Source organism: Oncorhynchus mykiss, chromosome 27 (assembly GCF_057628025.1).
Source record: "Oncorhynchus mykiss isolate SJ-2025 chromosome 27, ASM5762802v1, whole genome shotgun sequence".
Lineage (NCBI taxonomy): Eukaryota > Metazoa > Chordata > Actinopteri > Salmoniformes > Salmonidae > Oncorhynchus > Oncorhynchus mykiss.
The window spans coordinates 33,456,988-33,484,822 of NC_143048.1; the positions used below are offsets into that span (position 1 = coordinate 33,456,988).

The window sequence follows — 27,835 nt, forward strand, 5'->3', positions numbered from 1 at the left end:
TAATTTAGTCTTTCAGGGCTCTGTTAATTCAGTCTTTCAGGGCTCTGTTAATTCAGTCTTTCAGGGCTCTGTTAATTTAGTCTTTATGGGCTCTGTTAATTCAGTCTTTCAGGGCTCTGTTAATTTAGTCTTTCAGGGCTCTGTTAATTCAGTCTTTCAGGGCTCTGTTAATTCAGTCTTTCAGGGCTCTGTTAATTCAGTCTTTCAGGGCTCTGTTAATTTAGTCTTTCAGGGCTCTGTTAATTCAGTCTTTCAGGGCTCTGTTAATTTAGTCTTTCAGGGCTCTGTTAATTCAGTCTTTCGGGACTCTGTGAACCTAGTAATTACTCACAGATTGGTTGGAAGATACACACACACACACACACACACACTTGTATTTGTGATCCAAGTGATTGTGCATGCCCGCTCCCTGTTAGATAATTTGTGTATGCTTTTGTGTGTAATGTTTTATTTGTGTGTAATGTTGTATTTGTGTGTGTTTGTGTCTATTTATGTATTCCCTGGCAGAGAGCCAGGAATCGTTCAGGTCACACACTCCCCACAGTACTGTCACTCTCACAATTCAGTGTGTTTCCCTGTTTTTCACTATCACAGACCCATAGACTTTATTAAAATGTAGGTTTGTGTGTGTGAGGTAGAGAGAGAAGAAGCGTGTGTGATTGATTGAGTGAGAACTTTTGTGAAAGAGAAAAGAGAGCGAGAGATGAATAAACCAGTCCCACCCCCCTCTGTCTCTAACCCTCTCTGCTCTCTATCCCCCCCTCCTGGCCAGGTGGTAACACTGACAGCTTGTTTGACATAGAAAAGGGTGTGGGCACCATCATCATCGCTAAGCCACTAGACGCTGAGCAGCGCTCCTTCTACAACATGACTGTGGAGGTGACGGACGGGACCAACTCGGCAGCCACACAGGTAGCTGATGACACAACATGTCATATCCCTATTTCTTTATTCTCAGAAAGAGACAAATCTACTACCTGTGTGTGTTGATTTTGGAATGCGTAAGTTAATGTGGCACTGTTAGTATTGTGTTCTGTAGCTTGCTACCACCTGTACATCTGAACACTCATAAATGCACCCTCACACACACCCTCAAAAAGTACATGATAAACCACATGCTACCAATGTTTACTTTTGTAACCACAGACACAGACCTCGCCTTCATGGACAGACGCTATACTCTTATTTTGCCCAAGGACATTATGTTTTGAACTTTTTTATCAGCCATTTTGAAAAACGTCTTTAGATGGTGTGATGGATGGCGTCACATTGTCACATGAATTATAGCATCTGGCGTGTCAAGAACCTATTTGAGTGATCAGAACACGGCAAACGGTGATAACTAGCAGTGTAATTGTCTCTCTGACCCCTGCGTCTAATTCCTCTGTTTGTACAGAGGTCATTAGCCTCCCCTGTCCTGTTCTGCCATGTCCTGTCCTCTTCTGTTCCTTCGCACTTTTCAGGCTGTGATTGAACGTTACAAAAACGATTGTTAGTGTGTAAACTGAGCTAGTGTGAAGATTCTTTATCAGTCTCTGAGTAAGGAGTGCCATGTTCTTTAGTGGGTTGGACATTATGATGATAGAGAAGTATCCCATTTTAAATTGATAAGAAATATACCGGTATATCTTCTTACCCTTTCCTCTGTTAGAGGTCCTGTCATCTACAATGTGTGTTCATTGTGTGTTAAATGCAGAAGTTGACTGTGGCAGAACAGGACACACACAGTAGAATGGATTAGCATTTGTATAGAGCGGAAGGGATTGCACTGACATACGGAATGTGTTTGCAAGACACCTTATATATTTCCCTGTGACAGTCCGTACAACGCGTATGTCACTCTACCTGTTCCCTTCGTTGTCATTTTCAGGGCCAGTGCTTTTCAATAGCCAGACATTAGGCCTGCGAAACAGACACATTAACACATATCAGTTTTACTCTGTCTGTTATGTTCCTATGGTGCATGGCATTGTTTCTGTTAAGTGTTCTGTGACTAGGTGACAGGGAAACTGGTTCCCTGGTGAAAAGGATAGTGATTAATATGAACACATTCACACATACATGTACTGTAGGTTTAGTTGACTTTTTCAGTTTCTCACATTATTTCCCCCCTCCCCCTCCCCCTCCACCTCCCTCCGTCTTTCATCCCTCTCTCCCTCTCTCACTCTGTTCGTTCAGAAAGAGAGCTGGAGGGAAATGCAACTGAGCTTTACTGCTGTGTGCCCTGAAAGGGAGAGCCAACCCACTGGGTACAGAAGTCAATTCAACATCTGTTCCATGTTGGTTCAATGTCATTTCATTGAAATGACAACGTTGATTCAACCAGCGTGTGCCCAGTGAGAATCCCCATTAAGTACAGAGGTCTATTTGCTAGCTAGGGCACAGGAAGCTATACACATCCTCTTTCAGCTACCCTCTATTCATTCTGAGTAACTCCTTCTGTCTCAGTTGGTCCATTATGCCAATGTTGCACCCTGTGTGAAGGTACCTGTTCACAATGTCCAAACCCCCTTGCTATTCATTCCAACACACACACACACACACACACACACACACACACACACACAAACACACACACACACACACACACACACACACACACACACACACACACACACACACACACACACACACACACACACACACACACACACACACACACACACACACACACACACACACACACACACACACACACACACACACACACGTCTTGTGTAGCTCAGTTGGTAGAGCATGGTGCTTGCAGTGCTAGCGTTGTGGGTTTGATTCCCATGGGGGATCAGTATTAAAAATGTATTCACTCACTACTTCAAATCAAATTTTATTGGTCACGTACACATATTTAGCAGGTGTTATTGTAGCGAAATGCTCGCTCTGGATAAGAGCGTCTGCTAAATTACAACAAAAAATTGAAATGCAAGATGTGCTGACTAAATCCCTATGGGTGTACGCACGTATCCTCCCGACCCACACACACACCTGTAAGACGTGCTGACAGTAGAGCCAGTCATGAGAGGCTGGGCTGAATTCCCTTCTTCAACATCACAGATGGAGCGTCAGCGTGATGCCCAATGGGGGAAATCTCCACTGTTCACCGGCAGGAAGACAGCTGCTGCTTCTGTCTTATATTTAGCCTTCTCTGCCGCCCTTCTTACGCAACACAACAGCCTTTGTCACCGGCGGTGGGAATCTGCTGTTCTTGATTCACAAGGTTTCCATGAGTCATCAACCATCAACACAGTACATGACACGCAACGCAACAAGCACGTCAGCAAACATGGCGTTTATAAATATATTCTTGTGAATTTGCTATTCATTTAAATGTTTCTAGGCTTATGTAGCCAAATTGTATCTTATTATCCTTCATGGTCTTTATATGTTCTATTTCTATCTGTAATTAACCAATGATATCAAGCCACACCCAGCCATGATATAAACTAGTGACCCGCAGTGTTTGTCATTATACCCTGATGAAGACAGCTTGTCTGTCCATAGTTGGTTATTTAAACAATAAGGCACTAGGGGTTGTATTCTTCACATATATTTGAAAATGTACGCAGCTTTTCCTTCTACATCAGCTGCAGTGAAATGTCTCCACACATCAGATAGTGCCCGTGGCATTTTCCTGTAAAGATTAGAAAAAAATTGAAAAAAAACCCCAAATACAATTCCATGTACAGATAAGTAGTTAAGCAATTAGATTAAACAACTTATTTGTAAGATACGTTTTTAAAATAAAATATGAATGGAAACAGGTGAATTAACACTCCTCAATTAGCAGGCTCAAGCTAAACCCCACATGGTAGCAAAAACAAACTAGGAGAAATGGTTAACAAGTTAGAAATGATTTAAACACACTTTGCTCTAGGCTACTATTTACTAGTTAACAAAAAATCATGTATGTCGTATAAAAGATATTCACCCTATCCAGTATTGTAATAAAAACTTACAGGAAAGCATATAGTCATTGGCTCAGACAGTGTAGTAGTGTGGGCTCAATAGCATCTCATTAGTGTGCAAGATTTTGAGAATCAGCTGTACATGTGATGGAAAAAATGCACTGTGCATGCAGAGGGTTGCAATTCCATTGAGTTGGGGACAGTTTAACCAAAATATGCCACAAGACCTAGAATTGCCTTTTGTGTATCCCACAAAAAAGGTTCTCTGTTACAAGCCAACTTTTTTGATGAATTGAAGCAAAATTCCCCAAATTCCCAGGCTTAACTTCCCACGGCTAAGGGCTGTTCTTAGGCATGGAGTGACTGTACACAGCCCTTAGCCGTGGTATATCGGCCATATACCACAAATCCCTGAGGTGCCTTATTGCTTTTATAAACTAGTTATCAATGTAATTAGAGAAGTAAAAATAAATGTTTTGTCATACCTGTGACATACGGTCTGATATACCACGTCTGCCAGCCAATCAGCATCCAGGGCTCAAACCACCAAGTTTATAATTGGTTATTAAATCATTGCGTCTGTGCTCCTAGAGTGTTCGGTTCTCCTTTTCTTTTTCAAGTATATAAATACAAGAACTGCAATAACGTGGTAATAGTTGTGACAGATTCGCGAATATGTACTGTATGACATGGAACTGAACATCAAGGACATCAACCACCCGAGCCACTGCCTGTTCACCCCGCTATCATCCAGAAGGCGAGGTCAGTACAGGTGCATCAAAGCTGGGACCGAGAGACTGAAAAACAGCTTCTATCTCAAGGCCATCAGACTGTTAAACAGCCACCACTAACACTGAGTGGCTGCTGCCAACACACTGACACTGACTCAACTCCAGCCACTTTAATAATGGGAATTGATGGGAAATGATGTAAATATATCACTAGCCACTTTAAACAATGCTACCTTATATAAATGTTACTTACCCTACATTATTCATCTCATATGCATACGTATATACTGTACTCTATATCATCGACGGTATCCTTATGTAATACATGTATCACTAGCCACTTTATACTATACTATGCCACTTTGTTTACATACTCATCTCATTTGTACATACTGTACCCGATACCATCTACTGTATCTTGCCTATGCTGCTCTGTACCATCACTCATTCATATATCCTTATGTACATATTCTTTATCCCCTTACACTGTGTACAAGACAGTAGTTTTGGAATTGTTAGTTAGATTACTTGTTATTACTGCATTGTCGGAACTAGAAGCACAAGCATTTCGCTACACTCGCATTAACATCTGCTAACCATGTGTATGTGACAAATCAAATTTGATTTGATTTGATTTGATATAGTATCTGACTGAATGCACAGTACCAGTCAAAAGTTTGGACACCTACTCATTAAATTTTCTTTATTTTTACTACATTGTATAATAATAGTGAAGACATCAAAACTATGAAATTATACACATGGAATCATGTAGTAACCAAAAAAGTGTTAATCATATCTAAATCTATTTTATATTTGAGATTCTTCAAAGTAGCCACCCTTTTCTTTGATGACAGCTTTGCACATGCTTGGCATTCTCTCAACCAGCTTCACCTGGAATACTTTTCCAACAGTCTTGAAAGACTTTTCCTTCACTCTGCGGTCCAACTCATCCCAAACCATCTCAATTGGGTTGAAGTCTGGTGATTGTGGAGGCCAGATCATCTGATGCAGCACTCCATCACTCTCCTTGGTCAAATAGCCCTTACACAGCCTGGAGGTGTGTTGTGTCATTGTCCTGTTGAAAACCAAATGATAGTCCCACTAAGCGCAAACCAGATGGGATGGCGTATCACTGCAGAATACTGTGGTATCCATGCTGGCTAAGTGTGCCTTGAATTCTAAATAAATCACTGACAATGTCACCAGCAAAGCACCCCCAAACCTCCTCCTCCATGCTTCACGGTGTGAACCACACAAGTGGAGATCATCCATTCACCTACTCTGCGCCTCACAAAGACAAGGCGGTTGGAACCAGAAATCTCAAATTTGTAAACATCATACCAAAGGACAGATTTCCACCGGTCTAAAGTCCATTGCTCGTGTTTCTTGGCCCAAGCAAGTCTCTTCTTATTTTTGGTGTCCTAGTAGTGGTTTCTTTGCAGCAATTTGAACATGAAGGCCTGATTCACGCAGTCTCCTCTGAACAGGTGATATTGAGATGTGTATGTTACTAGAACTGTGTGAAGCAGAGAAGGGGCGGCAGGGATCCTAGTGGTTAGAGCGTTGGGCCAGTAACCAAAGGTTGCCAGATCGAATCCCCAAGCTGCAGAGGTAAAAATATGTCATTCTGCCCCTGAATAAGGCAGTTAACAAACTGTTCCTAGGCTGTCATTATAAATTTGTTCCCAACTGACTTGCCTAGTTAAATATATATATATTTTTAAATCATTTATTTGGGTTGCAATTTCAGTAACTCTGGTAACTGGTAACTCTAATGGTAACTGGTAACTCTAATGAGCTTATCTTCTACCGCAGAGCTTATCCTCTACAGCTCTCATGAGGGGTGGCCCTCATGAGAGCCAGTCTCATCGTAGCGCTTGATGGTTTTTGCGACTGCACTTGAAGAAACGTTCAAAGGTGTTGACATTTTCAGGATTGACTGACCTTCATGTTTTAAAGTAAACGCATTAAGAAGGAAAGAAACTCCACAAATTAACTTTAAACAAGGCTCACCTGTTAATTGAAATGCATTTCAGGTCACTACCTCATGAAGCTGGTTGAGAGAATGCCAAGAGTGTGAAAAGCTGTCATCAAGGCGAAGGGTGGCTTCTTTGAAGAATCTCAAATATGAAATATATTTGGATTGATTTAACACTTTTTTGTTTGTTACATGATTCCATATGTGTTGTTTTATAGTTTTGTTGTCTTCACTATTATTCTACAATGTAGATAATAGTCAAAATAAAGAGTAGGTGTGTCCAAACCTGTCAATGGTATTGTATAGGTTATGGCCTACCCTTCACTCCACTGAAGACTGAAAACAAAACGCTTGTGTGTTCTAGTACTACGACATACTGGCCTAACCCTACCCACAACCCCCCTCTCTCCCTCTCCTTTTCAGGTCCACATCACAGTGTTGGACAACAACGACAACGCACCTGTCTTCTCCCAGCCCACCTATGACATCACCATCTCTGAGGACACACCCCCGGAGACGGAGGTGGTCCAGGTGTTAGCGTCAGACCGGGACGAGCGCCACCGCCTCACCTACTCCCTCCACAGCGCCATCGACCCCTCCAGCCTGCGTCTGTTTCGTATAGACCCCATCATTGGCACGGTGTATACTACAGAGAGACTCGACCACGAGGCTAGGGCACAACACATCCTCACTGTCATGGTAAGAGACTGATACCATTACTGTTGTATCAAATATGGTTTGGTTATCTTGAATCAAATCAAATCAAATTGTATTAGTCACATGCACTGACAGTGAAATGCTTACTTACGAGCCCCTAACCAACAATCCTGTTAAAAAATATATATGGATAAGAATAAGAAATAAAAGTAGCAAGTAATTAAAGAGCAGCTGTAAAATAACAATAGCGTGGCTATATACAGGGGGGTACCGGTACAGAGTCAATCTCGTTGTAAGAGAGGATTCCATTTGTGTTATTTGGTCACATTCCCTTAAGATTCTGCATGAAAATCCCTCCGTTGGTCATGGATGTGTTGAAACTGTCAGAGGAGGAGTGAAAAGAAAAGAATGGGAAAGGAGAGGAGAGCAGAGGAGAGGAGAAAGGACCTGTAGAGATGCAGAGTGGGCCAAGAGCATTATCTTTATTCCAGCAGCTTAATATTCTAATGTGACTCAGCTCTCCTGCAAGAGACAGACTACTTCTATGTCTGTGTTCTCATTTTACCTGAACTCATCATTAAGCAGTTACACTAATTACTGAGAGCAATGAACCAACGTCTCACCCTCGTCAGGGGAATGAGACGGTTTAAGGAACCATGACTGCGTTTGTGTGTGTGTTGGGGAGAGCGATAAAAGGAATTTGTGAAAGAGAGATGTGAGAGTGATCTGACTGGAACTGTTTTGTGTTGGTTGGGAGAGTGTTAGGTGTATTTGTGTGTGTGGGGGTGTGTGGAGTCAGGCTGTGTGTGTGTTTAGTTCTGAAATGAATCATCCTCATTCACTCTGTTTTACTTACTTTCCTCTGGTTCAGTGGGTAGGTAACATAGGAAATGAATGCTCATCCTACCACTGTAGTTGTACTGTTTTCTCAAATCTCGAAGAAATGTAATTATCGATGAAATGTAGTCATTTTGAATTTTATCATATCGCGTTAATAAGCGAGGTAGGAACGTCTGCCTGACATTTTTTATGAGGGAAAAAAAATATATATATATATATATATATATATATATATATATATATATATATATATATATATTTTTTTTTTCAGTTTTAGGCGGGCATACTGATTTAATTTGGTGAAATCTACAGGTAGATAGTATCTTTAATATCTGGCATTCGGTGTGCCCATGACAGTGCCTGCTGTGCTGGAACCAGGTATGTTTGCGCATCTGTACATGTATAGTATAGGCTACAATACGATCAGTAGCTCATAATTGTAACATCTTCCTGCACAAAATAGATAAGAGGTCTAACAATATAAATCTAAATTGACTACACATAACCACTACAGAGTCTAAGATAACAGTTCCCAAACACTACACATAACCACTACAGAGTCTAAAATAACAGTTCAGAACAGACACAACAGACACAGACAGAACATACACAGACAGAACAGACACGACAGACACAACAGGCACCGCAGACACAGGCAGAACAGACTGAACAGACACAGGCAGAACAGACAGAACAGACACAGACAGGCACAGGCAGACACAGGCAGAACAGACAGACAGAACAGGTACCGCAGACACAGACAGAACAGACACAGACATTCACAGGCAGACAGACAGAACAGACACAGACAGGCACAGGCAGACACAGACACGGGCAGAACAGACACAGACAGACACAGGCTGAACAGACCCAGACAGGCACAGGAAGACACAGACAGAACAGACACAGGCACAGGCAGACACAGACAGAACAGACACAGGCAGAACAGACAGAACAGACACAGGCAGACACAGACAGAACAGACACAGACAGGCACAGGCAGAACAGACCGAACAGACACAGACAGGCACAGGCAGACACAGACAGAACAGACACAGGCAGAACAGACAGAACAGACACAGGCAGACACAGACAGAACAGACACAGGCAGAACAGACACAGGCAGACACAGACAGAACAGACACAGACAGGCACAGGCAGACACAGACAGAACAGATCTATTGTCTCCAATGGACCCAGTGATCGCCCACCTACCACTTCCTCAGTACCATAACACCCTTCAGTCTAGGGTTATTATATCACTCCTAGGCCCATTGGGTTGTGTTAAGTGTGTTGAACTAGCCAGTGTTTCATAAAACCGCCAGCAGAGCTAGCGCTAATTCTGATGCTAATGCTGGTTCTATTAATACTCACCCTGTGTGGCGCCTCGTATGAGACAAGCTTTTTCTCTGATCCCATTCTCTTGTTGTGGAGAGTCTCGCATCGGGGCATAAATATACATCTCATTAGCCCTCTAATTCTCATCTGCTCTCCCGATGACGGGATTAGTCCGTCCCAAAAGACCCATAATGGTTTGCAGTGACACTCCCTTTTCATTTCATGGAAAGTTAAAGCTTCAGTACATGTTTTAAAGGGAAACTCCAGTAATGTTGTCCTAATGTCTATGTGTTTGTTTATTCTTTGCCGTAACATAGAAAGCTATTTTGTAATACGCAACTGTTTATTTTGCCTCATGCCAGTTATATAATGAGAAATATAGTTGTGTCAGATCTAATACTATACACCTGTATTAGTAGACCAATGATTAGAAAACATTTATCCCTCAGGTAAAAGACCAGGAGTTTCCATACAGGAGGAACCTGGCCCGAGTGTTGGTGGATGTGGAGGATGTTAATGACCATGTCCCAGTGTTCACCAGCGCTCTGTACGAGGGTTCAGTCTATGAGTCTGCAGCAGTGGGCTCTGCTGTGCTCCAGGTGACTGCCCTGGACAAGGACAAAGGAGAGAACGCAGAACTCCTCTATACCATGGAATCAGGTGAGCAACTATACAAATGGCATTGTAATTAAACAATAAGGCCTGAGGAGGTATGGTACAGTATATGGCCAATATACCACGGCTAAGGGCTGTTCTTATGCATGACGTAACGCGGGTACCTGGACACAGCACTTAGCCGTGGTATATTGGCCATATACCACAAATCCCCGAGGAGCCTTATTACTATTATAAACTGGTTACCAATGTAATTAGAGCAGTAAAAATAAACGTTTTGTCATACCCATTATACTTTCAGGCAATCAACATTCAGGGCTTGAACTGCCCGGGTTTATAATAAGAGTTTTAGAACTATCAAAAGAATAAGGTGTGTCTAACTATACAGAGATATAGACCAGGGGTCTCCAACCTTTTCTAGCATGCGAGCTACTTTTAAAAAAGGAAACATTGCACAAGCTATTTTTTTTTTCTAGCATTCAAATATTCTTCTCTTCCCGGGTCCTTAGTATACCTGGTAAAAATAATGGTTAATAAACCACTCTAAGGAGGGCCTATAAAATGTGAGATTTTCACAAATTCTGTTTTCTCAGTAAACATTTTTTATTATCTTAGATTTACGTTTTACTCTCAAAATAAAAACAATTCATAGAGAAACAATAAAATGGGATGTCATAACATGTTTAAATCCCATCAGAAGACCATTTTCTATAATAATCGTATAATGTATAATTATAATTATGTATAATTTAATTACACATCTGGCCCTTTAATTGCCGTCTAATGTGAGGAATGTGCCGTTCGAGCGATGGTTCTGTACTGCTGCTACACATTTCATGGCAAAGTTAGAAAATAATAAATACAATTTATATACTTACTCATGATATACTTCTGCCAGGTAAGCCTACTTTGCAGTTAACATTTCATTGACAATGTTTTGGGGAAAGTATGCCCATTATTTTCAACCTACAAGATGGTTATCACATCAACTGGATAAACATGGAGCGATAGACAAAGCGCACAGTAGTGGCTAATAGTGGCTAACCAGAGGTGGGATAATGTCAATATTGTGTTGATTAGATAGTAGCTGGGAGCTTGCAGTGTATGATATGTGTGAGATTTGTTTATGACAGTTTGCGGTGGAACGCGTGAAAATTGCATGTACTTTCAGAATTGTTTGGCAAACTACTTATAGGTGGGTGGACCCCTGATAGAGACAGTATATCGACAAAAGATAACAATATACAAACAGTTGATAAAGATTTAGTTGCACTAGTTTTTATCACTGAATATTTGTTGTTATGTCTGTTTTCCTTTAGGCAACACAGGGAACACATTCTGGATTGAGCCGGTTCTGGGGATCATCTCTGTGGCCCGCGAGCTTGACCTCTCCACTATCGGCCATTACATCATCACCGTCAGAGTTACCGACAATGGCTCCCCTCCACTCTCTGCCAACACTGTGGTTCGCATCGCCATCACGCTGTCCGACAACGCCGGACCCAAGTTCTCCCAGACCGAATACCAGGCCGAGGTCACAGAGAACGTTGCCGCGGGAACCTCTGTCACCACGGTGAGCGCCATGAGCCAATCCACGCTGACCTACGACATCCGACATGGCAACAGCGAACGCACCTTCAGGATCAACCAGTACAGCGGCGTGATCACAACTCAGAAACCCCTTGACTATGAGACCACAGCATGTTATAACCTGATCATCCAGGCCACCAACATGGCTGGCATGGCCTCCAATGCCACCCTGCTCATACGGGTGGTGGATGAAAATGACAACCCACCTGTTTTCCAGCTGCTACGCTACCAGGGTAGTATCAGCGAGGCGGCGCCCATCAACAGTGTGGTCCTGAACCCAGACAACACTCCTTTGGTCATCAAGGCCACTGATGCTGACCGCAACCAGAACGCTCTCCTGGTCTATCAGATCGTTGAGGACACAGCCAAGATGTTCTTTAAAGTGGATTCTGGCACCGGCTCCATCAGGACTATCGCCAACCTGGACCACGAGACATTTGCTAGTTTTAACTTTCATGTTCACGTGAGGGACAGTGGGAGGCCTCAGCTGACAGCGGATAGCCCCACTGAGGTCACCATCCAGGTAATCGACACAAACGATTCTCCACCTGTCTTCACCAAGAACGCCTACGAAACTGTCCTGCTGCTGCCCACCTATGTAGGAGTAGAGGCATTACAGGTCTCAGCCACAGACCCAGACCAAAACGTCCCCACAGAACTCACCTACTCACTGACAGACGGAAACCTGGAGCACTTTGTCATCCAGCTCTCCAGCGGCATCATCATTGTCAAGAACAACAACTTCTCCAAGGAACGGTTCCGCTTCAACGTCAAAGTGTCTGATGGAAAGTTCTCCAGCACCACTCTAGTCACTGTTCTCGTCCGTGAGACGCTGGACTCTGGCCTCTTCTTTGCCCACAGCCTCTACTCCTCGTCCATCCAGGAGAACAATACCAACATCACCAAAGTGGCCGTGGTCAACGCAGTGGGGAATCGCCTTAACGAGCCCCTCAAGTACACCCTACTGAATCCTGGGACACGCTTCCGGATCCGACCCACCTCGGGCGTAATCCAGACCACTGGGATTCCCTTCGACCGTGAGGAGCAGGAGTTCTATGAGCTGGTGGTGGAGGCTGGGAGGGAAAACGACCGTCTGCGTGTTGCCAGGGTGTTTGTCAGGGTCCAGGTAGAGGACATTAACGACAATGCTCCTGCGTTCCTGGGACTTCCGTATTACGCTGCTGTCCAAGTGGAGGCTAAACCTGGTGTGCCCATATTCCGAGTCACCGCCATGGACCGTGACAAAGGCATCAATGGAGAGGTGTCTTACTACCTCAAAGACGACCACGGACACTTTGAGATCGACAGGCTGACGGGCGGCCTACGTCTGAAGGAGGCTTTTGAGTCTGACCTGTCCAACCAGGAGTACCAGATGGTAGTTTATGCCAAGGATGGAGGTTACCCTCCCCTCTCATCTGCCGTAGAGTTCCCCATCACCGTGGTGAACAAGGCCATGCCCGTCTTTGACAAGTCCTTCTATGCAGTGGCGGTGAACGAGGATGTAGCGGTACACACGCCTATATTAGGAATCAATGCCACCAGCCCAGAGGGCCAGAACATCATCTACACCATTGTGGAGGGAGACCCCTCTCTGCAGTTTGACATCGGCTTTGACACCGGAGTCATTAAAGTCATCAACTCCCTGGACTATGAGATCGCCTCATCCTTCCGTCTGACTGTCAGAGCCACAGACTACCTGACCGGCGCCCGTGCTGAGGTGGACGTAGATGTCACAGTTAATGACGTCAATGATAACCCTCCGGTGTTTGAAAAAACATCCTATAAGGCAGTTCTGTCTGAGACTGCCATGATTGGCACTCCGGCTCTGCAAGTGGTGGCTACCGACCAAGACTCTGAGAAGAACAACATCGTACACTATCAGATCTTCTATCCCACAGATGCCTACAACAGCACCGACCACTTCCACATCGACAGCAGCAGTGGCCTCATCCTGACCGCCCGCATGCTCGACCACGAGCTTGTCCAGCGCTATGACTTCATCGTCAGGGCAACCGATAACGGCTTCCCACCGCTGAGCAGTGAAGTGTCGGTCGTGCTTGTGGTGAACGACATGAACGACAACCCTCCGGTGTTCAACCAGCTTCTCTACGAGGCCTATGTCAGCGAGCTGGCCCCTAGGGGCCATTTTGTGACCTGCATCCAGGGTTCAGATGCTGACAGCTCAGACTATGACAAACTGGAGTACAGCATCCTGTCAGGAAACGAGAGGATGAACTTTGTGATGGATGGTAAGACGGGTATCATCATGCTGTCTGGTCACAGGAAGCAGAGGATGGAGCCAGCCTACAGTCTGAATGTATCCGTGTCTGATGGGGTGTTCACCAGCACGGCCCAGGTGCACGTCAGGGTCCTGGGGGCCAACCTCTACAGCCCTGTGTTTGAACTGAATCCCTACGAGGCAGAGGTACGGGAAAATGCAGCTATAGGAACAAAGGTGATCCAGGTAAGAACCATTCATTTTGAAGTATTCAGCATATGAACTTTAATTGAAACAATGATATGTATTTTATTGAATGAAGCTTTAATGTACATGATACTGTATTTGTAATAGTATTTGTAATATGTTTTGTTTGACATGTGCAATACCCCATCTAAAAGAAAGTAACTTAACTATTATTTTCAGGTGAGGGCAACCGATGCTGACCCAGGAGTGTTTGGCCAGATTACCTACTCATTCATCAATGACGTGGGCAAGGACCAGTTCAGTGTGGACGCCAATGGTCAGATCACCACCTTGGAGAAGCTGGACAGAGAGGACCCAGCCAACAAAAACATTTTCCTCATGGTGGCAGCCCAGGACGGGGGTGGAAGGGCCTCCTACTGCACCGTCCGTGTCTCCCTGGTGGATGACAACGACAACGTCCCTCGCTTTCGAGCTGTGGAATACCGTGCTTCTGTCAAATCTGACGTTGGCAAGGGCTTCCTGGTGACCCAGATCCAGGCATATGATCCCGATGATGGTGCCAACTCTAAGGTGACATACTCGCTCTACAGTGAGGCACACGTACCCGTGGTGGATATCTTAGAGATCGACCCTGACAACGGCTGGATGGTCACCAAGGGGAGTTTCAGCCACCTGCGCAACTCAGTCCTGTCTTTCTTTGTCAAAGCAGTTGATGGAGGCATCCCTGTCAAGCACTCTTTAGTATCAGTCTACATCCATGTCTTGGCACCTGACGCCCTCATCTCCTCCTTCACCCAACCCCAGTTCTCCTTTACCGTCCCAGAGGACACCCCTATAGGAGCTGCCCTGGGGTCCGTCCGCCTCATCACCCCACCAGGCTACGCCTCGCTGCCAGTCACATTTGCTCTAGTCAACGGAGAGACCGGGGAGAACAACCTGGAGGGAGTCTTGGTGGTGGACAGGGACACTGGGGTCATCAAGCTGGACAAGCCTCTTGACCATGAGGTCATCACCTCCTTCCACTTCAAGGTCACCGCCACCGTCCAGCAGGCCAAGCTGGACTCTGTGACCAGCGTTGACGTAGAAGTCAAAGTCTTGGATGTGAACGACAACAAGCCAGCATTTGAATCCAACTCTTACGAGGCGACAGTGATGGAAGGGATGCCTATCGGCACCATAATCATCCAGGTTCAGGCTCTGGACCCAGACTCTGGAGCTAACGGACAGGTTACATACAACCTAGGCACATTGGCTCAATCCGAAGGGGAGCCGGACCAATCCACAGAGACCTTCACCATTGACAGCAACACGGGCTGGATCTCTACTCTCAAGGAGTTGGACCACGAGATGTGCCCATCCTACACCTTCCTGGTTGTGGCCTCAGACCTGGGGGAGGCCCTGACCCTCTCCTCCACCTCCACGCTGACCTTGGCCGTGTCAGACATCAACGACAACCCGCCCAGCTTCCTGGATGAGAGGTACCTGGGCTCAGTGCGCGAGAGCGACCCCCCTGGCGAGGTGGTGGCGGTGCTCAACACTAGAGACGACGACAGCTCTGCAGTGAACCGCCAAGTCAGCTATCACATCACAGGTGAGTCATAGAATGGGAGTGTGTGTGCTATTAATGTGTTTAGCTGTCTGTGCCCTTTATGTATCTTTATATGTCTCACTGTCTGTCTTTCAACTTGTGTTCTGTCCCCCTGTCTCACTGTCTGTCTTTCAACTTGTGTTCTGTCCCCCTGTCTCACTGACTGTCTGTCTTGGCTATCTCTATCTGTCTGTCTCCCTGTCTCACTTCAATGCCTGCCTCTCTATCTCTCTCTCTCTCACTTCACTGCCTGCCTCTCTATCTCTCTCTCATTTCACTGCCTATCTATCTATCTATCTATCTATCTATCTATCTATCTATCTATCTATCTATCTATCTATCTATCTATCTCTCTTCACTGCCTGCCTCTATCTGGCTGCTTGTCTCGGTCTATCTCTCTCAGTATGTCTTTCTGTCTGTCTGTACCATTGTCTGTCTCCTTGTTTACTTCAGATAAACTCTTCATTTGTATTCTGCCTGGCCACTCTCCAAACCATCACAACAACTCTCGTGAATAAACAAGAGGGAAACTCATAACACTAAATTAAGGATGAGGCATGATTTATAATTCATACATTTCTTATTTGTATGTTAGGTATACTTGCGCATACCAGCAGTGGTTGCTTGATTAATAAACAAGCGTTGTCGCAGTAATAATGATTTGAATACTGCTGAGACTAGCGCTCACTGCCAGATAAGCAATTTTTCACCACAAAATATGACATGCCTGCACAACAACCCTGACATTTACCACAAAATTACAGCCTCGCCGAAGGCCGCTGAGGTAGTAAATACAGTCAGAGTAAACCGTTTAAAGACTGCAGCGCATTTGATGACATTTGTTGCTATAGCAATAAGTCCTGTTTTTATCTCTCTCCATGAGTTTAATGGATGGATGTTTCTTTTAAAGTGTTTGTGGCGGGAGAGGGTTAATTAGATTGTGGTTGACACAGGGACATCAATAGGAGTTGATTTTCATAAACGTTTTTGCCATTTAGTGAGTATTTGATTTGGTGAAGTACCTGTGAAGTACCTGAAAGAGTGTCTAGTCTAGTTTGATAACTAAACAGAGATATGAAAGGTTAGAGAGAAGGACAAAAGAGGACTACATCTGTTGAAAGAGGGTAAGAGAGGGTAAGAGTTGTCTAATTTATTCTCTGCTAATTGACAAGTGAAAAAATAATAATTAAGTAGGAACGCCCAATGAGACGGAGCGGTGGATCGCCATGCCAACTGGGAAGCTAAGGATCCCCTCTGCTGAATGGCATTCTAATGAGCATCGCCAGTAGAGAGAGAGGGAGCGAGGGAGGGAGAATGAAAGACAGGAGAGCTGTGACCTTACCTACATCAAAGAGAGAAAGGCAGATAGATTGAGAAGGAGAATAAAACGTATGCTACACACTGCAAAGAGACAGAGGGAGGATGAGAGAGAGAGAATGAATTGATGTTACACACTGCTGTGAGAGGGAGAGAATGAACGACGGCTAGATGTGACCTTAAACAGCAGAGAGACACGGATTTTACACACTTTTACAACGAGACACTTTGAATTGATCTTTGACACAGCAGGAAATAGTTAGAAAGCCAGGGATATATGGGAAGACCTGTATTGAAAAACACCACAAGGTGAAAAACAACATCATTTGATTTAGCTGAGCCAGATATTTTACAGACTATTTCATTACTGCTGTATTATTATCTAACGTTGTTTGGTGTTGTCTTGGCGACCTGATGGCGTTCTATCTGCCAAACCTTCATCCTTTTTGAGGTAGAAGTAGTTTATTATAACTCGGGGAGGATTTTAAAACTTTGAGAGAAGCCAGGGGATAGGATATGATACATCCACAGGCGTTGACTCCCAGCCGCTTTCAAAGCCTCGTCTAGACGCCTGCGTCTTTGTTCCCCTACACCATCCTTAATGAGGTAACATGAAAGTTTCATCAAATGTAAACAAACTGGGAAAAGGAAATGTAATGATTGAGTGTTAGTGATGTAATGGGGGAGCAGTGTGGTTGGGCAGGCTTAGAAGAAGTGTGTCTGATTCATTTACAATGATGGAAATCGTTTTATATCCACTCTGTTTGCATTCATCGTCCCCACCCGAGTCGCATCCATAGATCAAGATCATGCATTTAGCCACCGGCTGATTTTAATTACACAGAGTTTAGTGATGTTGAGATGAATCAGAAGCTGGGTGTTTAGAGCTATCATCAGACCATATTGAGGGAGGCGGAGAGGAAAAACCAATTAGGATGTTGTTATAATAGGAGGGGAGGGGAAAAAATAATTAGGATGTTGTTATAATAGGAGGGGAGGGGAAAGGAAAAACCAATTAGGATGTTGTTATAATAGGAGGGGAGTGGAAAAACCAATTAGGATGTTGTTATAATAGGAGGGGAGGGGAGAGGAAAAACCAATTAGGATGTTGTTATAATAGGAGAGGAGAGGAAAAACCAATTAGGATGTTGTTATAATAGGAGGGGAGGGGAAAGGAAAAACCAATTAGGATGTTGTTATATTAGGAGGGGAGAGGAGAGGAAAAAACAATTAGGATGTTGTTATAATAGGAGGGGAGGGGAAAAAACAATTAGGATGTTGTTATAATAGGAGAGGAGAGGATAAACCAATTAGGATGTTGTTATATTAGGAGGGGAGGGGAAAAAACAATTAGGATGTTGTTATAATAGGAGAGGAGAAGATAAACCAATTAGGATGTTGTTATAATAGGAGGGGAGGGGAGAGGAAAAAACAATTAGGATGTTGTTATAATAGGAGGGGAGAGGAAAAACCAATTAGGATGTTGTTATATTAGGAGGGGAGAGGAGAGGAAAAAACAATTAGGATGTTGTTATAATAGGAGGGGAGAGAGGAGGAAAAACCAATTAGGATGTTGTTATAATAGGAGAGGAGAGGATAAACCAATTAGGATATTGTTATAATAGTGTGCATGTCTGGCTGCCTGCCTGTCTGTGTGCATGTCTATCTGCCTGTCTGCCTCTTCTGCCTTCCTGTCTACCTTTCTGCCTGCCTGTCTGAGTGCCTGCCTGCCTTTCTGGCTGCCTGTCTGAGTGCCTGCCTGCCTTTCTGCCTGCCTGCCTGTCATTGAAAATAAGAATTTGTTCTTAACTGCCTAGTGAAATAAAGGTTCAATAAAAAATTAAAATAAATATCCCTTTCTCTTTTCCCTCTCCCTTTTGTTACATAAAAGTTCTCTCTCACATTCTCTTCCGTTTCCTCGCTTTCTGTCGCTCTCTCTTTCACCATTTCTCTCTCTCCATCCTTCCTCCCCCTGTGTGACTATAGAGTTACAATAGAGTTACAATAGAGTTACAATAGAGTTACTATAGAGTTACTATAGAGTTACTATAGAGTTACTATAGAGTTACTAAGGTTCTGTGTATGAGAGGCTGTCGCTGAACCAGTCTAATGTGGATTTGGTAGAGAGATGTCACTATTTACTGTAGTGCTGAGCTGAGCATGCTCCTGTTAAATGTGGTGAATTACCACTGTCATTATGTGCTTGACCCTCTTGACCCATTGATTGTTCCACTTTTAATTCCAGTACAAGAGGTCATTAAAGCACTGGCCAATACATCTGGTGTGTGTGCGTGTGCGTGTGTGCATGTGTGTGCATGTTTAAGGCTGGCCCTCAGATTGCAGCCTTCTCCTCAGGGTGTGTATATATAATCTCTCTCTCTCCTCAGATAGGAACTCTTGGGTGTGTATATAATCTCTCTCTCTCTCCTCAGGTGGGAAACCTTGGGTGTGTATATAATCTCTCTCTCTCTCCTCAGGTGGGAACCCTTGGGTGTGTATATAAACTCTCTCTCTCTCCTCAGGTGGGAACTCTTGGGTGTGTATATAAACTCTCTCTCTCTCCTCAGGTAGGAACTCTTGGGTGTGTATATAATCTCTCTCTCTCTCCTCAGGTGGGAACTCTTGGGTGTGTATATAAACTCTCTCTCTCTCCTCAGGTGGGAACCCTTGGGTGTGTATATAAACGCTCTCTCTCTCCTCAGGTAGGAACCATTGGTTGTGTATATAAACTCCCTCCCTCTCTCTCTCCTCAGGTGGGAACCCTCGAGGGGAGTTTGCACTGGGGCAGGTGCAAGGCGAGTGGAAGATGTATGTGAAGCGCCCGCTGGACCGTGAGGAACAGAACCTGTACCTTCTCAACGTTACCGCTAGCGACGGCCTGTTCGTCACCAGGGCAACCGTGGAGGTGTCTGTGACTGACACCAATGACAACAGCCCTGTCTGCGACGAGGTCAGTCACATTTTATTTACAGACTTTTCTTTCTGTACACTATTGCATTTGATATGTTTATGTTTATTGGTCATTATTCTGATATGTTTTCTGAATGACATAGTTTCCTACAACAGAGTAAAACAGTGGTAATGATTATCATAGGTGTTCATAACTGTCACAGAAATGTGACTTTAAAGTTGAATTCCACTTGTCTTATATGTGGTTGTGTTTTATGCTCAAGCCTCAGTCATAACTCATATTTAATCCTTTTGTTGGCTGCAGTTACTGTAAACAACCACAATATAATTTAGAGTGTATTTGAGATGTGTTCCTGTGTGAGGTCTGGTGATACGTAGCTGTGGTTGTGTCTGTGTGTTCCTGTGTGAGGTCTGGTGATACGTAGCTGTGGTTGTGTGTCTGTGTGTTCCTGTGTGAGGTCTGGTGATACGTAGCAGTGGTTGTGTGTCTGTGTGTTCCTGTGTGAGGTCTGGTGATACGTAGCTGTGGTTGTGTGTCTGTGTGTGTCTGTGTGAGGTCTGGTGATACGTAGCAGTGGTTGTGTCTGTGTGTTTGTGTGAAGTCTGGTGATACGTAGCTGTGGTTGTGTCTGTGTGTTCCTGTGTGAGGTCTAGTGATACGTAGCTGTGGTTGTGTCTGTGTGTTCCTGTGTGAGCTCTAGTGATACGTAGCTGTGGTTGTGTCTATGTGTTCCTGTGTGAGGTCTGGTGATACGTAGCAGTGGTTGTGTCTGTGTGTGTCTGTGTGAAGTCTGGTGATACGTTGCTGTGGTTGTGTCTGTGTGTGTCTGTGTGAGGTCTGGTGATACGTAGCAGTGGTTGTGTCTGTGTGTTCCTGTGTGAGGTCTGGTGATACGTAGCTGTGGTTGTGTCTGTGTGTGTCTGTGTGAGGTCTGGTGATACGTTGCTGTGGTTGTGTCTGTGTGTGTCTGTGTGAGTCTGGTGATACGTAGCTGTGGTTGTGTCTGTGTGTGTCTGTGTGAGGTCTGGTGATACGTAGCTGTGGTTGTGTCTGTGTGTGTCTGTGTGAGGTCTGATGATATGTAGCAGTGGTTGTGTCTGTGTGAAGTCTGGTGATACGTTGCTGTGGTTGTGTCTGTGTGTGTCTGTGTGAGGTCTGGTGATACGTAGCTGTGGTTGTGTGTGTCTGTGTGAGGTCTGGTGATACGTAGCAGTGGTTGTGTCTGTGTGTTCCTGTGTGAGGTCTGGTGATACGTAGCTGTGGTTGTGTCTGTGTGTGTCTGTGTGAGGTCTGGTGATACGTAGCAGTGGTTGTGTCTGTGTGTTCCTGTGTGAGGTCTGGTGATACGTAGCTGTAGTTGTGTGTCTGTGTGTTCCTGTGTGAGGTCTGGTGATACGTAGCTGTGGTTGTGTGTCTGTGTGTTCCTGTGTGAGGTCTGGTGTTACGTAGTAGTGGTTGTGTCTGTGTGTTCCTGTGTGAGGTCTGGTGTTACGTAGTAGTGGTTGTGTTTGTGTGTTCCTGTGTGAGGTCTGGTGATACATAGCTGTGGTTGTGTGTCTGTGTGTTCCTGTGTGAGGTCTGGTGATACGTAGCTGTGGTTGTGTGTCTGTGTGTTCCTGTGTGAGGTCTGGTTATACATAGCTGTGGTTGTGTGTCTGTGTGTTCCTGTGTGAGGTCTGGTGTTACGTAGCAGTGGTTGTGTGTCTGTTTGAGCAGTGTGTTTGCTGTAAATGTTACGGAACTGTGTTGATTTCTAATGCCGTTTGACAGACAATGTTTGTTGCTGCTTTTTAGTTACTGCTGTTAGTTTTCTCTGTCTAGAGAGTTGTTGTTCACAATTAGGAGAGTTGTGGCGTGTTTGATGCTGGTTGATATGTAGTTAGTATGGTGTTGTTGTGTATGAAGGAGCTGTTTGTTCGAAGTAGAGTTGCAAAGGGTCGGACATTTTTCGTGGGAAGTTAAGCCTGGGAATTTTGCTTAAATTCATCAAAAAAGTTAGCTTATAACAGTGAACCTTTTTTTGGGATACACATCAGGCAATTCTAGGTCTTGTGGCATACTTTGGTTAAACTATCCCCAATTCAATGGAATTGCAACCCTCGCCATGCACAGTGCATTTTTCCATCACATGTGCAGTGCATTCTTCCATCACATGTACAGCTGATTCTCAAGATCTTGCACACTAATGATATGCTATTGAGCCCACACTACTACACTGTCTGAGCCAAGGACTACATGCTTTCTGGTAAGTTTTTATTACAATACTGGATAGGGTGAATATCTTTTATACGACATACATGATTTTTTGTTAACTAGTAAATAGTAGCCTAGAGCAAAGTGTGTTTAAATCATTTCTAACTTGTTAACAATTTCTGCTAGTTTGTTTTTGCAACCATGTGGGTTTTAGCTTGAGCCTGCTAACTGAGGAGTGTTAATTCACCTGTTTCCATACATGTTTCATTTTAAAACATTTATCTTACTAATAAGTTGTTTAATCTAACTGCTTAACTATTTATCTGTACATGGAATTGTATTGTATTTTTGTATTTTTTTCTAATCTTTACAGGAAAATGCCACGGGCACTATCTGATGTGTGGAGACATTTCACTGCAGCTGATGTAGAAGGAAAAGCTGTGTACATTTTCAAAAACTGTGCCAAATCATATGTGAAGAATGCAACAAAGATACAGAATCAACTGGCCAAGTGCATAAAGTTCCCTCAGCGCTCACAACAAGCAACCTCTGACAAAACTCCCTCTACTTCTATTCGAGGTGAAAATTATGTATCAGAAACCTTATCGATAGTAACAGCTCATGATTCTCCTGAATCAGAAGTTTTTTTGACACAAATCACACCTATTGGCTGTGCTGCTTATGCATTGAATCTGCTCCTCAAGGACACCATGGCACTGAAAACAGTGGATACACTTCAAGAGAGCCAAAGAAATGGTGAAGGGTCATCAAGTTGTAGCAGTAATCTAACTCACCAAGCAAAGTGAGAAGAATAAGAGCACCACATTGAAGCTGCTAGGCAACAACCGTTGGGGTGGTGTTGTTATCATGTTTGACAGTCTCCTGGAGGGGAAGGAGTCTCTCCAAGAAATGGCCATACCACAGTCTGATGATATGGACGGCCCCATCAAGAGGATCCTCCTGGATGATGTATTTTGGGAGAGAGTGGTAAGCAGCCTGAAACCTATAACAGTAGCCATTGCAGGGATTGAGGGAGACAATGCCATCCTGTCTGATGTTCAGACTCTGCTTGCAGATGTAAGAGAAGAAATCCGTACTGCCCTGCCCACTACACTGTTGCTCCAAGCAGAGGAATCTGCAGTTCTGAAATACATCAAAAAGTGTGAAGACTTCTGCCTGAAGCCCATACACCCCGCAGCGTACATGTTGGACCTCAAGTATGCTGGCAAGAGCACCCTGTCTGGTGTAGAGATCAACAAGGAGTATGGTGTCATCCCTACCATGTCTCGCCACCTTGGTCTGGATGAGTGCAAGGTTCTTGGCAGTCTGGCGAAGTACACTTCCAAGCAAGGGCTTTGGGATGGAGATGCAATATAGCAGGCGTGCCAACATATCTCATCAGCCACCTGGTGGAAGGGACTTTGTGGATCTGAGGCTCTTTCTCCTGTTGCCTCCATCATCTTCCAAATACCACCAACATCAGCCACCTCAGAGTGCAACTGGTCCTTGTTTGGGAACACACACACCAAAGCACGCAACAGGCAGACCAATACAAGGGTTGAAAAATGTGTGGTCATCGGGGCAAATTTGAGGCTTTTTGAGCCTGACAACGGGCCATCCTCAACAAGGTTGGACAGAGAAGATGAGGCCTCAGAGTCTGATGTTCAAGAGGTGGACATTGAGGAGGTCCAGGGAGAAGACATGGAAGCCTGAGAGGAAGACAACCAAAGCTTTCGTTTCTAGACTATCATTTTACAGATGAATGTCGAAAACGGTTTTGGGGAGATGTGATGGATCTTTCTTTTGTTGTTCAGTGAAATCATCCCATTTGAAGAGTCAACTCATTTCATTAAAGTTCAATTTGTAACTACATTTTTTAAAAATTTCTATTGGAAAGATGTAATAATTAGCAAATATGTCTACTATGATAAGATAAAAGGTTTATGGTTCTGTCTCCATATGATTTGGTAAATATATTAAATGCAAAAAACATCTACATTTAAATGGTGTTAGTATTAATTTTCATATATTTCCGTTAATTCCCATATATTCCACGGAATATTTCCACCTCTATATTCCCCAAAATGTGCAACGCTAGTTCAGAGGGATGACTGTTTGATGTTAGTGTTTTCTTGTTGTTGTGAATTGAGGAGCTGTTTGTTCGGAGGGATGTTTTTTGTTGTTAGTGTGTTCTTGTTGTGTGTGTAAATGCTATGAATTATGAGTGTTGTGGTGTTTGATGCTATCTTGCTGTGTGTGCAGGCTCTGTACACCGCCTCGGTCCCAGAGGATATCCCAGTCAACAGAGTGATAGTGGGGGTTGGGGCCAGCGATGCTGATGTAGGGGTCAGTGCTTGGATCCAGTACTCTCTACATGGACCGGGCTCTGAAGACTACAGCATCGACCCAGACACTGGTACACTACCTTTACTTAATTTTATATTTGCCAATGAAGTTGAAGTGTGATCTTAACCTGTCTCTCCTCTTTTTCTGTTTAGGTGAACTAAAGACAGCCCAGGCCCTGGACCGGGAGAAGACACCCGTGTACAGACTGGTTGCCCAGGCAACAGACGGAGGTGGTCGGTTCTGTCGTGCAGAGGTCCACCTGACGCTGATGGATGTGAATGACAACCCTCCGGCGTTCTCTGCTCCCCACTACACTGCCAGTGTGTATGAAGACACATCCACCAAAGCCCTGCTTACACGCATACAGGCCATCGACCCTGATGAAGGTAGGAATGGATTATTCTCCTCTCTCTGTCACACACTCTCACACTCTTTCTCTCTCTTTCACTCTGTCTCTCTCACTCTCTGTCTCTCTCACTCTCTGTATCTCTCTCTCTCTCTCTGCCTCTCTCTCTCTGTCACACACTCTCACACTGTCTCTCTCTCTTTTGCTCTCTCTCTCACTCTCTGTCTCTGTCTCTCTCTCGCTCTGTCTCTGTCTCTCTCACTCTCTGTCTCTGTCTCTGTCTCTCTCTCACTCTCTGTCTCTGTCTCTGTCTCTCTCTCTCTCTCTCTCACTCTCACTCTCTGTCTCTGTCTCTGTCTCTCTCACTCTCTGTCTCTGTCTCTCTCTCTCTCTCTGCCTCTCTCTCTGTCACACACTCTCACACTCTTTCCCTCTCTTTCACTCTGTCTCTCTCACTCTCTGTCTCTCTCTCTCTCTCTGCCTCTCTCTCTGTCACACACTCTCACACTGTCTCTCTCTCTTTCGCTCTCACTCTCTCTCTCTCTCTCTCTCTTTTGCTCTCACTCTCTGTCTCTCTCTCTTTCGCTCTCTCTCTCACTCTCTGTCTCTCTCTCACTCTCTCTCTCTCTGTCTCTGTCTCTCTCTCACTCTCTGTCTCTGTCTCTCTCTCTCTCACACTCTTTGTCTCTGTCTCTCTCTCTCACTCTCTGTCAAATTCAAATTCAAATTCAAGCTGCTTTATTGGCATGAAAAACATTGTGTCAATATTGCCAAAGCAACAATGTATGCAATATACATTGTAACAAAATTATAAATGATAGCAAATAATAATATAAAATGGTAGTAAATAATAATACAAAATTAAATACAAAAATAATAACAATAAAATGGTAACAGTCTACAGTAAACATTAATAATTATAGTAATAACAATAATAGTAATAATAAGTAAGTTACTGTTTACTATGCAGATGTTATTATTCAGTGTCCCTCAGGCTATGGCAGGAAAATACATATTTGGCTGCAAGAGGAGCCATTGCTCCTTCGCCCATGAGTATTCTTAGTTTTTCCTCTGGGTTCAATTTGTAAAAATGTGGAATATATGTAGTCATTTCTGTGAATAATGAATCTCTTTGTGAGGAATATTTATCACAGTAAAGGAGAAAGTGCATCTCTGTCTCTACCTCCCCTGTCATGCAGTGACCACATACACGCTCTTCTTTGGGTAGCCATGTCTTTTTATGTCTGCCGGTTTCTATTGCCAATCGGTGGTCACTCAGCCTGTACTTGGTAAGGATCTGTCTCTGCTTCGTATCTCTGACAGAGTAGAGATAATCAGCCAATTCATATTCTCTGTTTAGGGTCAGATAGCAATTTAGTCGGCTTTGGGATTTTGTTTCGTTTTTCCAGTATTGTAAGTATGATTCCTTTGATTGGTTCATGATTTTGTTTATTGGAATTCTTTCTTTTGAAGCAGTGCTGGTGTCAGCTTGATTGGTGAGGTCCAACACCAGCTGACTGAGAGGGCTCGTTTCTGGGCTCAGCTCTTGGGCTTGAAGTGCTTTAAATTGCAGACTCGAATTTGGACTTGAATTTAGATGTAGCCAAAATTTTAATGATCTTTTCTGTATTTTCATTATTACTGGAAAACGGCCCAATTCTGCCCTACATGCATTAGTTGGTGTATTTCTCTGGACTTGTAGAATTTTCCGACAGAATTCTGCATGTAGGGTTTCAATTGGATGTTTGTCCCACATTTTAAAATCCAGTTTATTGAGTGGCCCCCAAACCTCACTTCCATAAAGTGCTATTGGTAGGATTACACTGTCAAATATTTTAGTCCAAATTCTAATTGGGATGTTGATTTTGAATAATTTCATTTTTATTGCATACATTGCTCTGCGGGCTTTTTCTTTGAGTGCCTTCACTGCCATATCTCACTCTCTGTCTCTGTCTCTGTCTTTCTCTCTCTCTCTCTCTCACTCTCTGTCTCTCTCTCTCTCTCTCTCACTCTCTGTCTCTGTCTCTCTCTCTCTCTGCCTCTCTCTCTCTGTCACACACTCTCACACTCTTTCCCTCTCTCTCTCTCTGCCTCTCTCTCTCTGTCACACACTCTCATACTGTCTCTCTCTTTCACTCTCACTCTCTATCTCTTTCGCTCTCTCTCTCACTCTCTGTCTCTCTCTCACTCTCTGCCTCTCTGTCTCTGTCTCTGTCTCTGTCTCTGTCTCTCTCTCTCTCTCTCTCTCTCTCTCTCTCTCTCTCTCTCTCTCTCTCTCTCTCTCTCTCTCACCTGCACATACTGCAGCTTTCCAGGACCAGAGTTGCCCATCCAGCTGAATATTAACCGATAGATGGGTAGAGTTTATAATAATGTTTACTCTGTTCTGCTCAGCACTTACCTCACTGTTAGCTGTTAGCAATCGTATTTAATTTGCCCTGGATTTGGACCAGCTACTAGCACTTACTGATAGCAATCACACACACACACACACAAACTGCTAACACTCACATTCTGTCTCTGACTGGATTTGGCTGCTGTCACTGTCTCGCCTTGCAAAGAGGGAAGGGAAAGAAAATGAAGCTCTGCCACAACCACACTAAGGAAAAGTCACAACCACACTAAGGAAAAGTCACAACCAAACCAAGGAAAAGTCACAACCACACTAATAAAAAGTCACAACCACACCAAGGAAAAGTCACAACCACACTAAGGAAAAGTCACAACCACACCAAGGAAAAGTCACAACCACACCAAGGAAAAGTCACAACCACACTAAGGAAAAGTCACAACCACACCAAGGAAAAGTCACAACCACACTAATGAAAAGTCACAACCACACCAAGGAAAAGTCACAACCACACTAATGAAAAGTCACAACCACACTAATGAAAAGTCACAACCGCACTTGTTTACCAACAAGTCATGCAGCGTCGACTGGCGGTAGGTTTCAAAGAGGAAGCGCTGTGGCAGGAGGACAGAGAGAAGGGCATCAAAGGGAGAGAGAGGGAGAGGAAGAAAAAGAGGGAGAGCAAGAGAGGGAAAGAGAGTGAGG

The 27,835-nt window shown here is 44.1% G+C and overlaps 1 protein-coding gene across 3 annotated transcripts in view; it reads left to right on the top strand.

Annotated features, from left to right (window-relative positions):
* LOC110507983 (protocadherin Fat 3) overlaps nucleotides 1–27,835 on the top strand; it is a 323,288-nt gene that overhangs the window by 267,787 nt on the left and 27,666 nt on the right. For all 3 annotated transcript variants that reach the window (XM_090223874.1, XM_036965859.2, XM_036965861.2), the window contains 8 exons: nucleotides 773–912; nucleotides 7,038–7,313; nucleotides 9,899–10,109; nucleotides 11,384–14,118; nucleotides 14,299–15,670; nucleotides 19,738–19,934; nucleotides 24,351–24,504; nucleotides 24,587–24,820. In XM_090223874.1, coding sequence (XP_090080000.1) covers nucleotides 773–912; nucleotides 7,038–7,313; nucleotides 9,899–10,109; nucleotides 11,384–14,118; nucleotides 14,299–15,670; nucleotides 19,738–19,934; nucleotides 24,351–24,504; nucleotides 24,587–24,820 — 5,319 coding nt within the window. The remainder of the gene's footprint in view (nucleotides 1–772; nucleotides 913–7,037; nucleotides 7,314–9,898; nucleotides 10,110–11,383; nucleotides 14,119–14,298; nucleotides 15,671–19,737; nucleotides 19,935–24,350; nucleotides 24,505–24,586; nucleotides 24,821–27,835) is intronic.